Source organism: Phalacrocorax carbo, chromosome 3 (assembly GCF_963921805.1).
Source record: "Phalacrocorax carbo chromosome 3, bPhaCar2.1, whole genome shotgun sequence".
NCBI lineage: Eukaryota > Metazoa > Chordata > Aves > Suliformes > Phalacrocoracidae > Phalacrocorax > Phalacrocorax carbo.
Window position 1 is genome coordinate 5,071,689 of NC_087515.1, and position 22,399 is coordinate 5,094,087.

The following is a 22,399-nucleotide window of genomic DNA, read 5'->3' on the forward strand; positions in this document are numbered from 1 at the left end:
AATGGTGTGCTTCTCATTTTTCCTTAGTGACATTTGGGAATAGGAGGGAGGATGTAAACTAAAATGAATTTTTAGTCATCTTATCGTCTGTTGCCTGTATGTGAATGAAAGAGGTTGCTTGGTGTATTTTACAATATCTTCATGTATTCTATGTGGATTCTTTTCCTCTTGAGAATGTATAATAGCATGGGACTAGCTAGCCAGAAAGTGGCTAGCAGGGAGCTCAGCAGACGTGAATGAAAAACTGCATTCATTATGTAGTTATCTATGAAACGCACGTCATTAACTTGTCTTATGTATTTGCAAATACAAATTAGATCTGAACACAGAAGTTAGAATGAGGAGACTTGTGAGTAGCTACCCCCCCCCCCCCCCGCCCCCCAAACCTTCTGATTTTAAAACTGTCTATACCAGTCAGAGGTCTTGTGTCACCGTCCTGTAATTACCACTATCTCTGTTTTGTTAAATATGTGCAAATGGGAGCCGATTGTAATACTATTGTGGGATGACTTCTAGCAGTACAGTGGAAAGGGCTTTTTCCTTATATCCGTATAAAAGTGTAGTTTATAAATAGCATGACATAAATACTAGATAGCATATTTTCCCAAAGCTTAATGCTGGGACTGTTGCCTCTTTGCCTGCTCTTTGGTGCTCGTTCAGGGCAAGTTCTGCATGGCTCAGTGCAACTGTGGCAAAAAGCCCCCCAGCCTTCCAGCTTTGCTGCCGAGCATTCCTGTTGGGAATGAGTATGTTAGGGAGGGGATAGAGCAGTCAGGCTGTGAGATGCCAGGGTAGGCTGACAGACATTTTCAGCCATATATTTGTGTGTTTTGGTAATGTGGATGTCTTTCTCTGGTGCCTGTGCTGTATTCTGTCATTTCATGCAGAAACATGTACGGCCATAAAGTTCTCGTCATGGTGTTGAGATCTTCCCCAGACATGCTACATACAGATTGTAATTTGTCTTTCATTGGGAGGTAATGGTGCTCCTGGTTTTTTAATCTTTCCTCTTTCTGAGAACCATTGTTTGGTAACGGTTGGAGAACTCGGCTAGTCTTAGAGACAAAAATACCAGTGCCTCTTTGTGCCGTCTTATGGAGGCTTAGCTTTTTGATAAATTGGAGTCTGATAGAGGCCTGTGTCTTGTCAGATGGCATAGCTAGTTTGTCTCTTTCAGATTCTTGTTTCCACCAGCGGTCTGGTTTGATGGCTCAGAGGCATATTGAGATTAATTCTTCTTCATGCCCGTATCACAATGTCTGGCTTCGGCATACAATGCTGTGTATTGAGGTGTCTTTCCACAATGGTCACTTTATGCTCCGTGAAGTAAAATTTATTACCACATATCGCTGCAAGTAATGTACTTTTGGGCAAGCCTGTTAACTCATTTTAAAAATAATGCCAGTGAGCCCCCCAAACCAGCTCCCAAACAGTCATGCAGACTGCAGAGAGCTATGCTGTTTGTCTTTTTATCTCATTTCCCAATAAGATTGCTGGATGTTACCGGCTTTCAGTGAACTTCGAGGATAATTTGTTGTAGCTAAAGTTCCAGCATGGTATGTGACCAGACAGCAGAAACTCGTTGCTTCTGTTGCAGAAGTCAGTCAGTCATATAACAACTTACTCTTTTTCTCTCCTGTTACCTAAGCTGCTATCCTTGAACGGGAGAGAGGGTCATCTCTGGCAGTTCCTTTTCTGGGGTTTTGTGCTCTAAGGAGAAATGTTAGATGGAGAGAGCTGTGAAGGGAAGGCACTGTCGCCCCATGGAAAGGCTGTGCTGTGGTCTGGAAGGGACATGAGAAAACCTCTGTGCAGCCAGGGGAAGGGGACAGTGGTGTCCCTTTTTCAACTGACTGTCCAGGGAGCCAAGGTGACAAACCTCTGAACCTTGGTGCATGCACTTTTGGTGTCTAAACCTAGGTGGCATGAATATTTCTCTCCCTGGTCCTTCTCTGGCTTTCTTTCCTGGCTTGGTTGCTAAAAAAAGGGGTGATGATTTCATGTTGCCCTTGAGATCATGGAGATCGGATCTGGGGTGTTTCCCTACCCTCAGCATGTCCCCTCCTCTTCACTGGTAGCAGAAGTGAGTGGAGGCAAAGGCAAAAGAGGGGGAAGACACAGAAGAAGGTATAAATTGAATGGGAGCTATGGGGGAAGGAGAACTGATTATGTAGGGAAGCCTGAGCGTGCACGTGTTGGTGCTATTGGGTGACCCTTGGGCCTGGGAGTCACCTTCAGTTGGGCATCCTTTACCACGTGGAAGGAGAATTACATGTAACTTTACGTAACTATTTATTGGCTAATGCACACAGTAAATTGCTGGGACTAACGTGCTCCTGGGTTATATTGTCACTCACACTGCAGGCACTTGAACGCATCTGGTGGCCCAGCAGCCACCAGTAGCTATTGCTCCTTGGAACAGGTTGTGTCTGTGTTGCCACCTTCCAAAACCTCTGCCATTTTCTTCAGGGTTTTGTGCCTTTTCTCATTGATAATTTTCACTTGAGTGTTTGAGTTGTTATTACTGATTTAAAATTTTATTGGTGTTGGGGTTTTTTGCCCCTTGTGTTTTTTGGATTCCTGGGTTGCTCTGTGGCGACTGATTCAGTCTGAGTGCAAGAGGCTTTCCATGGCAGAGAATTCCTCCTCCAAATGCATGTCACCTGCTTCTAGATGGATTTTCTTACTTTGCCTTTCAGGATCACATCAATCATTTAGTTGTATTATGCTTCATGAAAGTGTTAGCACATCTTATTGCCTAAAAACAATAATTGTGATTCAAATATGTTGGAATTCTGTAAAACGTTTTAGGAGATGGTAGATGGTCCCTCATTTGCTATTTGTTTTTTCAGAGGTGCAAACACACTGGTAGTGCTTCCAAAATCTTACATTTCTGTCACGTTTTTAGCTTTTTCTCCTTTCTTTGTGAGCAGCTGAATGATATTTATTTTTTAAAATATCTTTTCTGGTGTTGGAATCAGTTTGTATTCTCATTAATCAAAGGGTGGAGGATTTTCAGCTTTGAATTCCAGCACCATTGATAAATACCGTGGTGGCAAATGCCCTAAGCTAAAATGTAAATTGTCACTTTCTTATGTATTATTAAAGGTAGCATTAGTCTATGAAAAATTAGCTTATGGATAATGATAACTAATGACCAGTCTGTTCTTTCCTGTGTTCAAGGCAACGTCCAGTGTGTATGCTTTCCTGTTCTGCAGAAATTGCTCCTTTGCTTGTACTGCAACGAACATAGTGTCTGTAGGGATGGGGTGTATCTCTCTGCTTCAGGTATGAATAATGGAAACTACGAGCTTATGTAGTTTCTGGAATAAATATGAGAAAAAATAGGAGTGAAAAAGCTTTGGGCCATCAACTTTGTCTTGTATTTTGAAGGAGAAATATTTAGCAAAGCTTAAACAATAACCCATTTGTTGGTTTTTACAAAATGGGACAGATTTCAAACCATGTTTTTAGTCAATTTGTTGCTGGCTAATGGTATCAAAATAATGTTAGTTTAAGGCTACTAAATTGGCAACAATCTGCCCAATATAGTAAAATCTGACAATGAGCTGTTATAATGGGCATGAGTTTGTGGCATGTGACTTACGTATAGAGGAAACGTACTTGATATGCAGAGCCCTGTTTAGCTGTTGTATATAGTAACTCTGTAGTAAGGAAAATTTGGGGAAGAGAGGAAAAGAAGGTAAATATACTATTTATGTTTATAGTGAGTAAAAGCAATTATATAACTACTTTGTGCCTGGGGATATTTTTTTAAAAAATTTTTATTTTTCCAGTGTGGGTTGTTTTGCTTCATTTGGCTGGTATTTTTGGTCTTCACATCAAGCCGTTGGAGCTTACCTGATGTCACTGTCTGTAGAGAGCGGGGGATGAAGGATGATTGTGAGGAGAGAGCCCCAGAGGGCAAGATTAAGGAGGAAATTTAAGCTGGGTTTTTGTTTCTGTCTTTTGAGATAATGGTAAGGTTCAGCCCCTCAAAGTTAAGTGTACACACTCGGCTCCTTATGACAGGGTACTACAAGGATGTTATTCAACCTGTTCAGAGCACTGGATACATCAAATTTGCTGGGAAGTGAAAATGCGATTTTTCCAGTGTTGAAGTATAATCAATTCAGCCAAGTTCATGTGATTTCAGATTTTATTATAATCCCAACTTTACTTTCCGTAGCTATTCCTCTCCTTCCCCTCTCTGCCCCTTTTATCCAAACACTGTTGATACCATGTATTTTTTCAAATTGAAATGGAATAGATTTAAGATTCTGATAGAGCAAAAGACTTTCTCGCCTAGACATTTATAAACAGGCTTCTGAACTTGTGGGCTTCCCCATTTGATGTGCCAGTTCGTGCCCAATGTGTTCATATGACCATGTATGATCCTAGAGGTTTTTTTCAACCTTAGAGATTCTGCGATTCTGGGTACACAGTGACTAAAATCACACATTGCTAGTAAGTGATGCTGCAAGACACGGGGAAGGATGGGAAAAGTGGCACTTTGCCCTTCAGTCCCCTACACAGAATCCCTGTTTCATGTCTTTGTTTAGACCAGAAGCTCAGCTTTGACCTTAGACTATCAGTTCGTTAGTTTTGTTGTCTCTGTACAGATTTTCTGAGTGAGCAGTCCGATCAGCTTCAGTGAGTTCTGAGTTTCCTGGGAAGAGTTAGGACTGACTTTATTAATCTAATGTCACCCAACTAGAACTCTTCCAGTGGTATGGCTTTATAAAACGTAGCTCTGAGTGGCTGACTAAGTAACAGTTACTGTGTTTACTTAGGCAAAATAATGATTTTATCATCAGAAAGATGAATTTTAATATTTTCAGGATATTAGCAGAATAAAATATTTTGACATATGTCTTCAGAATGTTTCTACAGCATCCAACGTGACTTTGTCTCTTAACAAACAAAAAATCCCAGGAGGGCATGTCTTTTAATGCTGGTGGTGAGGGATTATATGTTAATTTTTAAAGGAACCTTCTTGCAGCATTTAGAAAGCAGTGATTTTGGTTGCTGTGATTGAGGTTGCTGATCGCACTTTTGGTGTGTGAGTCTCTATACACTCTTCTGAATTTTCACTGCAGACTTCCAGACACTTCTGCTCTCGGGGAGCTGCATTAGGCAGTTTTGGCTTTTGGGTATATGTATCCGATGCTGTTTCCTCATAGCCTCAGTTTTGATATAAACTTCCCCTCTGGGAATTAAGTTCCATTCAATATGTATAAAACTTTCATATGCAATATCGTACCTTTTTCCTTGCTGTCTTCCGAAATGTAAGAGCAGGCTCCAGGTTCTAATGAAGAATCTCTTGCCTTCATGTTTTATTAAGGCTCTTGTGTGTTGATGCTTGGGATGAGTTCAGGTGAAGTAAAGATGCAGTTTTCAATTTTAGGTCTTGTTGCCTTAGAAGCATCTGAGTATCTGCCATCTTCCCAGTGATTTTTGTCTTGCTTTCCTTGCTGCCATGTTTTGCCCATTTGGAAACCTGTGACAGATTAAGATAATAAAATTTGTGCTGTTGTTTCCCAGTAAATACACTGGTAAGCTGTAAGATCCTACTTTGCTTTGTAAAGCATACTTATAGTTATTTAATTGTATAATTCCTTGTAAGATAGAACTGGCAAACAGGATTTTAGCTGAGAATTAGAAATAGGGAGTTTTGAACTCAAAAAGGAACAAAAAAAGGTCAGCTATAAGCAAGGAAAAGGCGTTGACTGAAACTAGCATAGCCTTAGGACTAAATTAAAAAAAACCAACCCACAAACAGACCCAAAAAACCCAAACCAAATCCCCAAACCAACAAGGCTACCATACTTGGCAATGTTCAGTCTTTAAACCTGATCTATTTGATACTGTCTTTTTCAAAACTTTGGAAAGTGCAGTCTCCCTTTGGCGCAGCTGCCCTCATACGGCCACTCGAGTTGGTGACAGCATCTTTCCAGCAGGAGAATGGGTGTAAGTATTTGCTGGAAGTGCTTTCGTTAACTCTTATGCTCTGGGGGAATGGATCCGCTCTCAGCAGCTGGCAGTGGTTTGCCATCTCCTGACCAGTGTAAATACTTGCGTCCCATTCTTGCTCCCCTGCCCTGAAGGAACTGAACAGTTGCCAAACCAGACTTTGTGACTGACACCTTTGAGACACCAGGTAAAAAGGATGTAATGCCACAATTTAGGATACTCTGATGGGGATTTGGTGTTTTGGATTATGTCTTATTTTTCTAAAATATACTTTTTAATTGATCTGTTGTGTATAAGCAATAGTTTATTATATTCCTGGAAGAAAAAAAAAAAAAGCCGAAGGATACTTTTATATCTGAATAATGCTGGTGGTAGTATGAAGTTATTTCAGGAGTCTAAAGTCATTGCACATACTTCAGAAGCTGATGAGACATCTTATATATGTGACTGGATGTGCTTTACATTAAAATTTGCTTCAAGGCTAAATTTTCTAAGTGCCTTTACTTATTAGCTGCTTTTATTTGTCAGGTCATACCACCAAATTTTTGCTAGGATGATGCTGGAGTTTAGATCTTGTGCTAGAGATCTTTTATCTTGTATTGGGCAAGTCTACATGGAAATTTATTTTTGTCATGTATTCTTTAGATTACAGTGGGGGTTTTGGTAGGTTTTTGCGGGTATTTCCCTCCCCTCCCCCCCCGTAGTTGAATCACTGAAAAGACACGGGTACAGCTGTATAAATGTAGCATTGTAAGTTACTCTACTGCTATTTAAAGATCATTTAATAGCTGAGCATCTCACTGTCATTGCGCATTTATACTTAAGACTTCTCTGTGAAGTAAGGAAACGTTCATCTCCGGGTTCTTATAAAAATGGTTGTCAAAAAGGTTAAGTGGGCCAGTGTTACTAGGCGACACTGTAAACCAGTTGGGAATTGAACTTTTGACTCTGGATCCCTATTCAAAGGAGCCAAACACTTTTAAAAACTCCAGAGCAGTGTGGGCTGGTGATACTGAGGTGTTCTGCCCGTCTCTGAGGTTTCATGCTTCAGGGAGAGCCAGAAGCGGAGAGTTTTTACCTTTAAATATGTTCTCTCAGAAGAACATCTCCTGAGGGTCTTTGCGCGGGGTGTGTGCCATTTAAGAAATGCAACGTGTCACTTACAACAAGCACCAGAAGGTTGTTTGTGAACAACGGCATAGTGCTGCTTTGTTCAGGGAGGAAATACTTGAGAGTCTAGCAGATTGACATCGAGTTCAAAAGTATTGTGAGTTGAGGTGTCCCCCAAAACAAGAAGATAGTCTGATAGAGCGCACTGCAATGATCAATAAATTACAGCATGACATTTTCTGAAGTGTGGACCTTAGGAAAAGGTTTCCTCCAAAAATGTATTTGTATATATAATAATAATTTTAAAAGACTATTTCTGTGTGCATAAGGTTAAATGTTCTACAATTATGATTTTTTTTAATAGTATGTTAATGAAATGGTTGCTTGCAAAGCAGTTTTGTTTGGGTTGGTGGTTTGGTGGTGGGTTTTGGGGTTGGTTTTTTGTTGTTTGTTTTTTTTTCATTCCCCCCCCAATTGATCTTTCACTTGCTGTTGGGCAATATGGTTGCTTAATATCCCTTGTTAGCTGTGTAACCTACTGATGTTGCAAGTGTCTGCTTCATTGTCTCTTTCCTCTCTCTTCCCCCTGCCCGAACAAAACACGCAGGAAGTAATTTCGGTACTGCGAAGGATCTGACAGAAGAAATAAGATCGTTAACATCTGAGAAGGAGGAGCTGGAAGGACTTCTCAATGAACTATTGGTTCTGAGTGCCAGAAACGTCCGAAAATTAGAGAGAATTAAAGATGATTACACCAGAGTGAAACAAGAACTTGAACAAGGAGAGGCTGCCTTTGGTAAGTAGTTCACAGGCTGTTACAGCTTTTGCTCAGTCATGAGCACCTGGAAACCTACTGGGTTTGATGAACCATCCTGCATTTCACAAAACATACTGATTTTTCTGAGGAAAGTTTGGCCAGGACCTAGATAAGCAATGTGCCGAATAAGCTCTCAGCTGTTTCCATGGGAGGTGGGGGAGGTTGAGGGGGAAAAGGGGTATCCCAGCAATATACAGCTTTTGGAGACACATCTTAGCCCAGTTCTCAAAACCTTCCTTTTCTAAGCCAATTTTTGTAATAATGATGATACTGTGCATTTATTCACACAGAAACATACTTAGTCTTTTATGTGGAAGCAGCAGATGCAGTTGGCTGTGACAATAGAACCATATTTAGTACATGTAACTAAATATTTAGTATGTAGATAACATACTTGGTGATGAGTGTGAGTGTTATGAGGTGCAAGGGATGCCTGGATCTGAAGGCAAGAGTTCTCTTAGTAAGTTTATGCTTGGGGTGGTTAAACAGCTTGCCAAACCCAGCTCACATGTAGCTCTAAGGAGTGTGCTTGGGCTGTAGCGTCATGGTGGATTGGGGAAGTTCTGTGCAATTACTGGGAAAGCTGCTGACAACGAAGTAGCAGAGTCATTCCTAGACTTGTCTTATCTTCTTGTCTGCTGTACCCTCTCCTGAAGTTAAGCAGATAAAGTGGCCTTGCTGCTTGATGAAATGGAAAGGCTGAATAACATTTAATTGACTACAAATGTGCAGTTACTATAGTTACCTCTAAACAGCTAAGTATAAATCTGAGAGCTACTTTAAAGCTGTAGGGGTCTGAAATGTCTTTCCTTTTTCAGGATCTTGCGAGCAGTAGGTTGGCTGAAGAGAAGAAAGTGCCTTTGTTTTAAAAGTATATGAAGTTTTTTCACAGGCAAGTGGATAGGCAAGAGCTATTTTAGAAACAGTTTTGTAGGCAACGGAATACATCTAAGACGTATTTTAAAGATGCATAGAGGAATATATACATACACACACGCATACTCTACTAGAGAAGAACTTTCTTAGAAACTAGATAGTTGAAAATTTAAAAAATGATTCCTCAGAGTAGTGCTTTGTTACCTAAGGCATGCGATTCAAACCCACATCAGTCAGTACTTCCTCATCCCTTGGACTTGCAAGTGAGTTGGAAGGGGCTCTGACCTTCCAATCTGTCAGTTTTGTTGCTCTTCTGTTTCTAGGACAATTAAACTTCCTATAATACACATGTACTTCTCATTTGCTGGGTTTTTTCTTTTTTCTTTAGCAGAGTTTTAAACAAAACCTGTGCAAGACTGTTGCTGAAGCAGCAGAATTCGTTGCAGTTCATAGATTCTTTTTTTCCCCTTTGCATTTATGTAGCTGTAATGAGGTGTCTTCTTGGTCTGACCCCTCTGTCCTACAGTTTATGACAATAAATTGCAAAGCGCTGGGTGTTTACTATGTGGATTGTTCTTTTAATTTATTTTGATTCTGTAGGCATAAGGAGAAGTTTATTCTTCGGTAAAATAAAACTCTATCAAGCACATACTAGTCAGAGGCACGTAAAGTGAAATCTGAGATCTTCAGATCTGCCCCTTGCATGTAACCTACACCATTTTCTTCTTTAACAAATGGAAACTTAGGTTTGAGAACACTGGTGTGAGTTTGATGCCAACACGTTTAATTGAATAAAAGTCTTCTGATGCTCTCTGGGAAATAGTAAACAGGTGGTATCTTAAAGATGGCATCTACTTTTACAAACCAGTTGTTACGTTGTAGAGTGCTTTGATGTTTCGGGAATAAAGCATTAAACAATTGGAATATGATTTTGTTACCATTTGATTTGCTGCTGCTCAAAAGCACTGGAGAGAATGTCGTTGGCTTTGTCTGCGCTGTGAAAGGTGTGATTTGCTTCAGGGTGGCCAAGGTGACTTAATGCATGGCCTTGGGTTTTGTGGTTCATTTAAGCCTGTAAAATCTGTGTTGCTGCCAAGATGGACCGTTCTGCTTTTTCCTTCCCATCCCATACACCAGCTCAGTGCTGAGTGGAAACCTCGTGTGAGCGGGGCATTAGCACACCCGTGAGACCCACCAGCAGGTGGTAGGAGTGCCAGCATTGGCAGAAGGGACGCAGCAGGGGTGTGGGTGTGGGGCTTGAGATGGGGAATGCGTTGTTCACCCGCTGCTGTTGGTGACGCTGTGATTTTGGGAGAGTGTAGTCTGGCAGGAGAATGGCCGCTAAAATGCTTCTGCGGCTTGAGCTAGTAGTGCAGCATGGGCTCAGCTGCTCTGTGCCGTGGGTTAAATTAGCGTGAGTGGTTGGTCCCATTGCTTGGTGCAGCCTGTTCCTGGTTAGTTTGACTTCTCCCTCTATAGCTATGAGCCAGGGAGAGAAATCCTTTCTCCATCTAACTCTACTAACTGAGGATGTTACTGTCCTCCAGCTTCTTTTTTCTACTATTTGTCTGCCCAGAGTTCATTAGGGAGCCTTTCAGGCCAAATCAGCCATGTGAACTTAAACAGCTGGGCTAGGCTGGCTGATCCGTGTCCTGGCGTGCAGTAGGGATGTAGTTGTGTTGCCTCCTTGGGGCACGGCTGTGCTACGCTTTGGCTCAACTCTTTACGAAATAGGTCTCCTTCCATAAATTAAACTAGTTTTGTTGTCTTCGAAGTTTATGCTCATTGAAATAAGTTAGTGGGTTTATGTGTCTTTCAGCGTAGAAAGGAGATACTTCATTTTTCTTGAGGGAAGGTAATCAGATCAGCTGGAGCTGTTGTCTTCTCTCATTCTTGCTTTCACATTTTTTCCAGGGAATAATCTTTCTCTGCATTGGGAGCCCTCCCTCTTTTTTTAATATAGCACCTTCCAACCTTCTGCGCAGGTATTCCTGCACACGGCTATTTCTACATCATCTGTTATCTTTTGTGCCTGTGAACTTCCTGAAAACTTATTTTGAATATTTTTTTTTTTTTACTGAAGATAATACTGCTTTGTCTGGCAAACATTAAACAAAGAAATTGAAATGCTAAAATATGTGTGTATGTTTTTCTCCTGTGTATAAATTGATCACCTATTTTTTTTACTTCATTAATAATTGTTGATTTCTCACAGTAATGCAGATATAAGGAAGCAGACGTCAAGGGAAGAGACTTAATCACACAATAATCAGAGCTGGAATTTTAAATAGGACACATCATTAGCATGTTAATGAATTTTCTCACTTTGTGCCAGCTGCCCAAGTATAAAAGATATTGCAGATGTAGTGCAAAAATCAGGCTTGGCTTACTGTGCTGAGAGCTGTCAGTGCTCCCTGTAAAGGGGATTTGACAAAAAGCCTTTCATATTTTTAGAGATGCTCAAAAATATGTTTTTCTCATTGGATAATAGCAGCATCGACAAGTAATGCTATTTATTAGCTTTTTAGGATGAATAGCGCTAATTTGCCCTTTAGGCGGGAACATTCTTCTGAGGGCATCAGAACACTTCTATAAAAGTGATCAACTGTTATTACTGTTTTACAGATAGGAAAGCTGGGGACACAGAGGTCATGTAATTTTTCCTGAAATGGTGGTGAAACTGAGTTTTCTGATTGCTCTGCCATCGGTTGTGATTGTTTGTTGCAAGTGATTAATTCAGATTTGAAATCTAGTGATACTCTGTGAGCTTTCCATTCTTCCAGACTGCAGGTATTTCTATAGCCTAAGACATAACGGTTCTGGGAAACTCACTGAAGGTCTTACGCTTAACTGTTGAGCAGATCTGCTGTATAAAGGTCTGTTACACCAAGGAAAAGAACTGCTTTGCGGCCCAAACCAACCAAACCCGTGTTCCAGACAAGTGAAGCTTAATTACTTGCCTGTCTGCCAAACTGCTGGATTGCGCTTATAAATCCTGGCTAGGGTTGATTGGCATTTGTAACCCAGGGCTGGAAATGAAACCTACCCTCGTGTCTTGGTTTCCTCATTACCAGTACTGATGGGCAGGTTTTCCTGCCTCCTTTGCTGAATTCCTTTCCTGGCTGCACTCAGCCATTTTCTACCCCTATTACACTTTTGGGAAAGCATGTCCTGGTAAATAATGTATGCACAAAACTAGGGGGGACTGTATTTCGTGATCTAATTGCTAGGTTGTGCTTGCCAAGTCATCTTAAGTAGAATTTCTATACTGAATTTCTAGAGGAAATATAAAATAAAGGCTATCATGCACATCAAAATAGCCTTTTTAACCCCCCTTCTTTTTTTTTTTTTAACTATTGTTTGGAGGCTGACAATTAAGTCTCTACTGCTCTGCTCTCATTGACATCATTGAGTTTTATTGTCTTAGAAATTGCTTTTGTAAGTCCTAAAGCTCTTACCTGCTTATAGAGTGAAGCTTTCTGGAATTCAACAGATATATTTATTAAAGAATTAATGAGATGTAGCAGCGGGGTTCCTTAAGAAGCTGGAATTTACTTTCACACTCAGTTTTTCTCTCTCTTGTTCAATGCACATACTCTGCATGCTTGCACAGAATCTCATAGCTCGTTGTCATCTAACAGAAGAAAAACCTATCCAAGTCCACTTTTAAAATTCGTTTTTTCTTTAAAAAAAAGTTTTGACGTATCTACTTAAGAGTAAAATGTGTTCGGAATGTACTTTGAAGAGTAACAAAAATTCTGCCCATCTTGTTACGGTAGTTGTTCAAAAAGCTGCATATTTGGCCATTATGGAGGATGCAATTAATTAGTCTGAAGCTTAAAATCATGTGGACAGCAGAAACCACTAGTGGTGCTGCTTAAAGTAATACTGGCTTTGCATACTGAAATATTTATGAAAAGCAGGTTCTGTGCTTCGTATACAATTGCATAGAACGGGATTTACCAAACTGTTAATGACAATTTACTGCAAAGCATTTTTATTCTGTTTTAAAGACACATGTTTGTTCTGACAGTCTCAACACTGAAAGTCTTACAATAGAAGCACATGCAATGTGCTTCCCACTGGGAAGCCTTTCTTTTTTTTTTTTTTTTAGTTTAAATATTTGTTTTTAATAATACCTGTTATACAGAGGCTTCTCTCTTTCTCTTCCGAACTGATTTTTGTAGTGTTTTTTGAAAATGTCTAAAGATCATTAGAAACTTTATATGACTTTTAATTATTTCAAAAAATATCAATAAATAACAAAAAATGATGCTGTGTTTTGCTTTACTGATTTTTTAATTTATTTTTTTTATTGGTGGGGGGTGGTGGTTTTAATTTTTTTCCTTAATGCTGGGATTTTTGCACCAAATAAGCTTTTCATATTGTTTCCACAGTTCATCCTGTGTGTCAGTGATTATCTGGTTCTAAACTGAAAAGCTGAACCTCTCGATTGCTTCCGTTTAAATAAATCATTAAAGGAGAACCACATAGCGTGTAACAGATGAGCTTCCATGAGGAAAAAGCTGTTCTGAGTCTCATTGTGTGTCCACTTCTAATTTGTGCAAGGTCATTACGTTCCCCATGTCATACTGGTATGAAATGCTTGTTGTTGTTGAAGGGAGTGGTGAAATGGAAGAGCTTATTGCTTCTGTCTATAGCCATCTCTATTTAAACAGCGATCTTGTCAAATCTAGCCAGCGTTCACTCTATTTACCTTTCACAGAAAGCGTAAAACCCTCGGTGGTGAGGCAGGAATGGGACTGGCACCTCAGCTGGTAGCATCCTTTATTCTGAGCTGACATTCAGTTGATGCTCCCAAGTAGCGTTCCGCAGCCTCCGTCAGGCAGCGTGTAAAAGCCAGGACATTGTAAGAAAAGAAAAGGAAAAAACAACAAAAAAAAACCCAAGAAACCCAACCTTGCAGAGCTCCTTTTGTGTTGTCATGGCCAAATACAGCATGAGTAATTGCGCTCGGCTCATCAGTATTCTCTCTGCTGTTTCATTTGAAAAATTGGTATTTCTGCATTTGCTTGGACTTGTGCTGTTAGGCATATTGCGTGCTTCTCTGCATTTCATTGCTTGTGAGCATGAGTCTCATTTCCCTGGGTCATTTTTAAAGCACTTGGGATCTTTCAGGCTAAGTATATCCGTATACATCTTTTGGTCTTAAAATTCTGACATGGTCTTTTGGTCTTAAAATTCTATGATGGTAGCATTTTGAATTGTTATCAAGCTTTGAGGATCAAATCCAGACTGATGGTTTTAATTCCGTGTCATGCTTCCATGAGATCTATATAAAATAAGTAAAACCATTTTTTTAGGAACGCCTCTGTTAAATAATATTTAATAGTAAATGGAATTGCATTTTTAGATTATTGTTACCGGTAGAATTTAATAACATATAAAGAGTAATTTCTGCTAAGCATTTCCTATAACTAAAACATGTAATAAATTTTTATTTTAAACATCATTTTTTGTCAGGATTGGAAAGGTTGGAAACCAGTCTGCTTTAGCATAATTGGTTGCCATGTGTCTTGAGTCACTTGTAATTGTGTTTCTTATAATGGTGATTATAAAGGTCATCTTGTCTGGTGTTGTTCATTCAAATATGTAAAATACTTTATGATTTTCACTTGGAGGATAGAGGTTTAGTTTATATAAATGCAGTGGAGGTATTAAATGTAATCTGGCCATTCTGTGTAATTAGATGCAAATATCTGTAATGCAGGAAATATGAAATATGTGTTAAGGCAACTTCAACTGACACAGCAGCTTGGTTCAAAGCCCACTATTATCTAGGGGGGGTCTTTTGATCGGGCCATTTCTCTGTTGATGCTTAAAGGTGAGCTTCTCTTCTCTCTCTTTCTTCTGAGATCTGATGGTATGAACTTTACTGAAATGTTTTATACACCTGTGTAATACTTTCTCTTTGTAGGCAGCAGTAGGGCCTAATTACACACAGAATAATAACTCCTGAAATGACCTGGTACTGGCTTTGCAGTCACAGATGTACCAGGTGCAAGAAATATTCAGTCTGAAGCTTTATGCTGGCTCTCTTCAGGGAAAATAGTGATCTCAGCTTTAACTAGGATAAGCAGTAGAGACATGAAGGTTTCCCAAGTTGTAGTGCCACAGAAATACTGAGTGGCTCTGGAAGCGTGGAAGTGCAATCTGATAGTGAAAAGTGCTGCTGAGCAGCCTTCTGCTGCGATGAGAGACGGGCACCCAACCTCAGTACGCAACCTCAACCCCGTCATGCAACACGCATGCTTTCGTGTGCTGGTGTACATGGGAACAAACAAGCAAGCCGAAAGTTCTGACAGTATGCCAGGCAACTTCTTCCTTTGCATCTGAACTGCTGTTGCTAGCTATACACACAGTGCGTTAAACTCCTGGGGCGTGTGTAATATCAAATTATTCCCGGTTTGCAATCTCTGCTCTAGGTTTCTGCATTTCTCCCCTTTTTAGTGCAGCTGCTTCAACTGATTGAGTTGCAACAGGGTAAATATGAAGCAACACAGATGAGTGACCTTGGAATAAATTTGGGTGTGTATACCACCAATTTTAATCATTCTTCATTAGATTCTAATTCTGCAGTTGCATCTCCTGAAATACTGGGTTTAGGTTGAACTTTCACAATTTTTTTTTTAAATTACTATAGCTAGTTTCAGAAGGAATGAGTTGCTACGATGCCAGAAAGCTAGAATTAAAAAGAAAGAAAAAAATTGCCTTCTACTCATCAGATGGAACACATTCCTGTATGCAATTCTAACTACTTTAGCCCTGGTGATGACCAACAAACACCCTAAGGTTTGCTGCTTCTGGAGTTTGAGCAGATAGTACTGCTTTGCTGCTTTACTTTCTGTTTTATTTCACCGTGAAGTTCTCTGTTTTTTTCCTGATGGTATATGGCTGCCGTTTCTAGGTTTTGTGTTAAGAGACTTCCAGTTTTGGCAGAAAGATCAGGTTGTGTCTGTCTGGAGCTGCCCTGAGGCAGGCAGGAAGGTGGAACCCGTCTGAGGGTGGTGGGGTGCTCAGACAAGGACCAAGAAAACTGCTGACGTATGTAGTTACACTTAACAGGTAGGATCAAATTACTTTTCAAAGAAAGATAAATATTGCTTCCCTTGTCTCACAGATGAGGTAACAGAGACTCACAGGTATTTGGTTTTGTGGTTCTGTTCATTTTGCCGTTTCTTGTAGGTAGGGCCTTGTAAGTGTTTGGCCAGGACCTGCTGGATGGGATTACAGCATGCATTTGACAACTTGATCCTGAAACATTAACAGCTTGGAAGTATGAAAACAGTGTTTGGCCTCTTAAAAACCTGAAGTTTTATTGAAAGAAGCCAGCAAACAGTTGGCCCAGCATTCACAGGTTTCTTTAAGTTACATTAATTTCAGTTTCAATTCTCAGCGTCATACAGCAGGGTTTTGCTTTGTTTCCTTGGTTTTTTTGACATTGTTCGAGTTATGTTAAGATGGCAGATATTTTCAGGTCCCCAAAACATGTAAAGGTCTCTTTTAGGATGCTTTGCCTCATTTACTTACTCTTGGGGATGAGTATAGAGATGGATAGGATATCTAAGGAATAGTGTCAGTTTGTTTCCAAGTAGCGCGCCAGTGAAACCAATCAGGCAGTTATCCCAAAGAGTCAGGCTTTCTGCAGAGCAAAGATAAAAATATACGGCTCTTTGCATTCAGTTAATGTTTTGGATTTCATTTAATTTTTTTAGCTGTAAGCTAGAAAATGTTGGTTTGGGTCATCTGGGATCATTGATGTAAAATCGATGTCCTAGAGCAGGATTATACTGCAGCAGGACCCGCGAGTGAAGATACTGTTTCACTTTTTAATTACAGGTATTCGTTTCAGATGTACGTGTTTTGATTCAAAACCTTAAAACGTTTATACCTTTCCACCCAAAAGTTTCCATTCAAGAGTTTTGGCAGTGTTCTTGGGTTAGAGTGTACAAGTCTAATTCTATGCTTGCATAAATGCAGGTAATTTGTGAAGAATTGAACCTTACGTTGATGGTGAAGTCACCTCAGTGACTGAATGAAAAGTCAGCCAATTTTCTGAGACGTTACCTTTCATCTTTGCTCTGATATTGACGGGCAGTGTTCAGATACAGCATCTAGGAGCAAAAGAAACCCCTGGGATACTGTTCTGTTTGGAATACAAGATGTCCTTCATGAAATACAGGGTTTTTATTCCAGTTTTTGTTCCTGTTGATAGATATTTCTGCCTCGTTCTTTCTCGTTGTTACAGGTTTAAGGTTTTCTTTGAGGTGTTTCCATATACAGTAGTAAAGATAGAAGCTAAAGGAAGGTTTCTGTAATTAAAATATTGTCAAATAGGGATGTTATCCTCAACTGACTTTTCACTTTATAATTATGTACTTAAAATGAATTAAATTACTATCTGCTGTATAGTTTGTTACCTGAATCACTTTAGACCCACAGATAAGCAGAAGTATGACCAAATCTGGAGTAATGGAAAGTATCTGTTGAAAGACCGGGGAGGTGTAATATCTGATGAGAAAAAAACAGAATAAAAACACTGAAATTGTAACCTTTTCTGGAACAGCTGGTTTTTGTCCCCAGAATTACTCTAATGCTGCATGCATTATCCTAAAGAACGCTTTACAATAGAGAACCTCTTCCAATTCATACCTTTTACCAGATAAAAAAGCAGAAATACAGAGAATTTAAATGGAAGAGAGATTATTTGTTCTGACTATGATTCCCCCGGGAAAATGTATTTACAATTCTTGGGTTTTTTTTCTCTCTAAGCTTATTGTTTTTGTTTTTGTTTTTTTTTTTGTCCTTCCATTAAATCCTAACTGATTACTCTGAGGGAACAGAAATCTTATTATTTAGAGCAGAGTTAAGTACCTTGTATCTCCTGTTCAGGAGTTGAAAGTTTTCATCCAAGAATTTTCTTCCGCCCTCTGTCCTTGGACACATAAACTGGAGTAAAAGGCAGAAAACCAAGGAATTGTTAATGCCTGGGGTCAGGAGGTGGAACTCTGTATCCTGCAGTCTGATTTTTCTTCTCACTGGAGCAAGAGCAGAGAGGTTTGCTCGTGTTTCAGTTGATTTGTGCCACAGTTTCCTTGATGAGAAGGGGAGGTAATGAGTACTTCTGTTACAATTATGTTGCGAGGTCTGTGGTCCATGGACTCAATACTTAAGCACAGGAGATGGTAGTAGCAGGCTATAATGTCAGACTAGGGATTTTGTCACCTGTAATTGCACGAAATCTGTGGTCCACGTGCAGCAGGTGCTAGTGATCAGTATTATTTCTGATTCCCTGCCAGATTTGAACTGATAGGCTGAGATCATGTAAGACATACATCAAACTGGATGTTCAAAAGATTACTCTCTTTTTGTTGTGTTCGAACCCTGGTTTATTTCTTTATACAACAATATTCTAGGAGACAGAATATAATTAAAACTTTGCTAACTGAAAAGAAAGTTCAGTCATATTTGCAGAAGATATGTTTGGTTTGATGTGCATGTTGAAGGCTTGGGTAAAGATAAAGAGGCAGTGTTTGCCAAGCTGCATAAGATTAAACAGTTCATTACCTGTTGGAATTATCAGCTGGAAGACACATTGCATAATTTGGACTACAACCTTTATACGCTTTTGGCTGGATTATACCTCTTATCTAGTGAGGTGCGTTGAAATATAATTAACAATGTGAGCTGGAAATGACGGGCTGAAACTACATGTATTTTTGTGCAGATAAACAATCCTATATCTAGATCAGAAGTCATAGTAACATTTTCTCTACTTATTTTTTTCCCAGTTCCTGTATTCTAAAACATTGCACAGAAGAAACTTATCTGTGCTCCGTGCCAGAAAAAAAGCGAATAGGCAGCAGCCATGTCTCCTGCGGGCTTGACCTTAAGAACCTTTGGAAAATGTTAAATCCTGCAGAAAACAGTGGGATTTGCAGGTATCTTGTATTCTTGAGTTTGGATGTTTTGTTTGAGAGAGAATTTTGAACATACATGGAGATGGAAATTCTGATCCATTGGTATGAGTAAGAGGTTTGCCTCCAGTTTCAGCAGAGTTCGGTGTCTCTCACCTCTGGCATTCTGCTATATTGAAACTGCAGCATCTTTGTCTGATCGGAGCTGCTTGGATGCAAGTCCTCTTACTTTGATGGAAGTGCTGACCACATAAGAAAGAGCAAAGCTTGGTCAGAAATTCTTTTAACTAGAAAATCCTTCAGTTTTATCACCAAATGATACATTTTGCAATTGGTCGACCTCTCCTGTTAAAGAAGAAACAGATACTTTATTTTGTAGTTTTTAAGCTAAAAGCTAATTTCTTTGATTTTAGTTCAATGAACTTACAGTTTTGCAATGAAATTTTTATTTTAGGGCAGTGTTTCTCTCTAGTTAGAAGAAAAATAATTTTCTTTACAAGTCAGAGCATTTGCGATGTGGCATTTCTAAGAGAACAACTTGTAGCATTCATTCTTGTTACTGTGGTAAAAGAATGACCTGAACGAAAGGTATTGCCCTTGTATTTTCAGGTTTCCAACGTACAGTCTTGTGGGTATGTAAATGTTCTTGTTAATTCTCATCTAGTGATCAAAATAACAACTTGCACATCCCAGCAGAAAAATGTTAAAACCCTGGTATGAAGTTTATTCCTTTTGTTCACTACCTGTGAAAAAAGCTGTGTAAGTGCCAATGTAACGCACCATTATTCATCAGTCCGTGAAGTGGTCAGCCACTGTCGGACAGCAGGATATTGTTGCAGCGGGAGGGATGTTGTTCAAATAAGCCTTAGACACTGACTGAATTACAGAATGTTGTATTGTCCTTTTTAGCACCTTAAATGGAATTACAAAGGCACAGGTGTGAAAATTTGTTAGCTTAGCTCTTGCTTTTCTCTGTGTGCTTTCTGTTCGTGTAAGTAATGAGAGTCTTGGGAAAACTTAGTAATAACAAAATTCTAGAGAGGGATGCAACTATTCCTGCACCTTTCTGCTGCTGAGCATAGCTTTTGATGGTTTGTGTGAGTACTTTTGGGCCCCACGGGACAAGAAGGACCTTGAGGTGCTGGAGCGCGTCCAGAGAAGGGCAATGGAGCTGGGGAAGAGGGTCTGGAGAACAAGTCTTACGAGGAGACATTGAGGGAGCTGGGGCTGTTTAGCCTGGAGAAGAGGAGGCGGAGGGGGAGACCTTGTTGTTCTCTGCAGCTGCCTGGGAGGAGGGTGTAGCGAGGTGGGTGTTGGTCTCTTCTCCCAAGTCACTAGTGACAGAACAAGAGGAAATGGCCTCAAGCTGCATCAGGGGAGGTTTAGATTGGATGTTATGAAAAATGTCGTCTCTGAAAGAGTGGTCAGGTACTGGCACAGGCTGCCCAGAGAGGTGGGGGAGTCACCATCCCTGGAGGTGTTCAAAACACAGGTAGACGTGGCACTTCAGGGCATGGTTTAGGAGGCCTGGGGGTGTTGGGCTGGTGGTGGACTTGATGACCCTAGAGGTCTTTTCCAACCTTAATGATTCTGTGATTCTATGATACTTGCCCTAGCTTTTTACCAGCCCAAAGAAGTGTGGATGCTTTGTCAGTGAAGCCTGAAGATGCTTCATTAGCAAATTGACCAGTAGTCAAAAAGATTTTGCCTACAACCTGTCTGCTCTAGTATGGGCTATAGACCAGAAGAAATAGAAAAATAAAGCCCATGTATCTGAATAGTTTTTGTCGATGAGGCTGGTTAAAACCAGTTGCAGGTATGAGCCCTCTTTGTTCTGCTGTCGCAGGAAGCCTGAGACAGTATCGTACCTTTTGTTCAGGTGGTTAAGGGAGTGTGCCCTGGCCTGGAGTATGTCTTGTGTGAAATGTGAGTTTATTTGCACTGATCACAGAATTGGTTTGGGCAGCAGTTGGAAGAAAAAAAAAAGACATTTTAGATTGTCATTTGAACTAGTCTCATTTTTTTAATCAAAAAAACTTTTTTCATTGTGAGTAGATGTTTCCCTAATGTTGACAAAAGAGAACTTGTAATTTTTCAGTATTTGTTTTGTATCTTTTGGAGTGTCATAGATGGTGCTGAGTGATGGAATGGAGTCAGTACTTTCAAAAATTGAAGAGAATTTGTAGAGCAGTTGTGGGAGATTAAAGGGTTGGGAGACAGGCCTTGTCATGGAAGGCTCAATGTGCTTAGTGTGTCTGTTCAGCTTAACGAACAGAAGACTGATCATTTGATGCCAGTCTGCAACTGCCTGCTCAGAACTTGATAGTGGAAAGATCTTTATGACGATAGAGCAAAGCAGAAGTGATCACTTCTAATGGCTAGCAATTGGAGCTTGACAACTTTAGATTAAAAAATGAGTCATTCACCTTTTAGCTGACAGGACAATTAGCTTTTGCCAGGGTTCAGCAAAGATTGTTGTAAATTTCCAGTAACTGGGGTTTTTTTATACCTAGTTCTAGCTGGGATGAATTCAGAGAAATCTTACTGCCTGTGTTTTGCAGATGGCCAGGATGAGTGAATGCAATAATCTGCTAGACTTGCATTCTGGAACTGTTGTTTTATCAATATAATAACTAGGGAAGCTATTCCTATTGTGGTATTTCTTTTGGCGAATGAAACCCAATGCAGAATGTTATTAACAGTTTCTATTAGTTTTACAATTCACTGGATTCTGCAGTGACTCCTGGTTCTCTTCCTTCCCCCTTTTTTCTTTCGTTTTTAATTTACTACCTCCCAATACTTTTCCCAGTCTCTGCGTGGTGTATTTTCTTGTCCAGTTTACACTATATGAAATTGTTTTCTTACAATTCAATCATTTATTGAAGTTCTGTTCTTCTGAGCTCCTAATCACGTGGAGCAGTTTCACGCCTTTTCCAGGGCAGTGCACGATTCACCAAGACCACTCTCTCCACCTGATTTATTTATTCTTAAGAGAATGTCCAAATCTTCTCTAACTTGTTTAATTCCTCAAAGGCGCAGTGTGTAGGTGTTACCTCATTCTCATGCTGCTTGCATTTTGCCTCTCATGGTGACCCCTGCTGAGGTTACTTACGTAGCGTATGAGTGGATTGGTTAGGGAAATGGAGACTGCAGGAAAACACAGAACACTCTAAAAGCATAGCGCATTTTACAAGCTGTCTGCCTGACCTTGAAAACCAATATTCGCTGGTCTAAATGGAAGATGTATTCACAGTTTTGCAGGATAAAGTATCAGGGCACCAGGATCTTTTCCTCTGTTAGAATATTTTGTCACAGCTCTAAAATGCTGAACTGCAACTGAGAACCATCAGGGTATATATTTATTAGTTAGTTCTGCTTCTGTAGCATCCCCCTAAGTAGGGTACCAGTCATCCTTTGATGCCTTTCAAAGGAATATGAAGTAGTAGGAAAATCTGTATCTTTTAAAATTTGCTTGGGTCTGGGGAGTTGTTTTAAAAGTTCTGAACCCCCTGAGTCTGTCTTCGGCATGCCTATGTTTATTTTATACCCTCTTTCTAGTGTTAAGCTTATTGTGAAGCATGTACTTCAATACTTCTCCATCTCTGATAAATGCTATGCATCTTTGTAGCAGCAAAGAAGTTTTAACCTTTAAAATCTGGGCATTAAGTTGTTTACAACTGTTCCC

At 39.9% G+C, this 22,399-nt stretch overlaps 1 protein-coding gene across 5 annotated transcripts in view; it reads left to right on the plus strand.

Moving 5' to 3' along the window:
- Positions 1-22,399, plus strand: part of DISC1 (DISC1 scaffold protein) — a 214,112-nt gene that overhangs the window by 97,529 nt on the left and 94,184 nt on the right. For all 5 annotated transcript variants that reach the window (XR_010371946.1, XM_064445697.1, XM_064445698.1 and 2 more), the window contains exon 10: positions 7,691-7,879. Coding sequence is in view for 4 of the 5 variants with exons in the window: in XM_064445697.1 (XP_064301767.1) it covers positions 7,691-7,879 (189 nt within the window). In the remaining variant the exon portion in view is untranslated. The remainder of the gene's footprint in view (positions 1-7,690; positions 7,880-22,399) is intronic.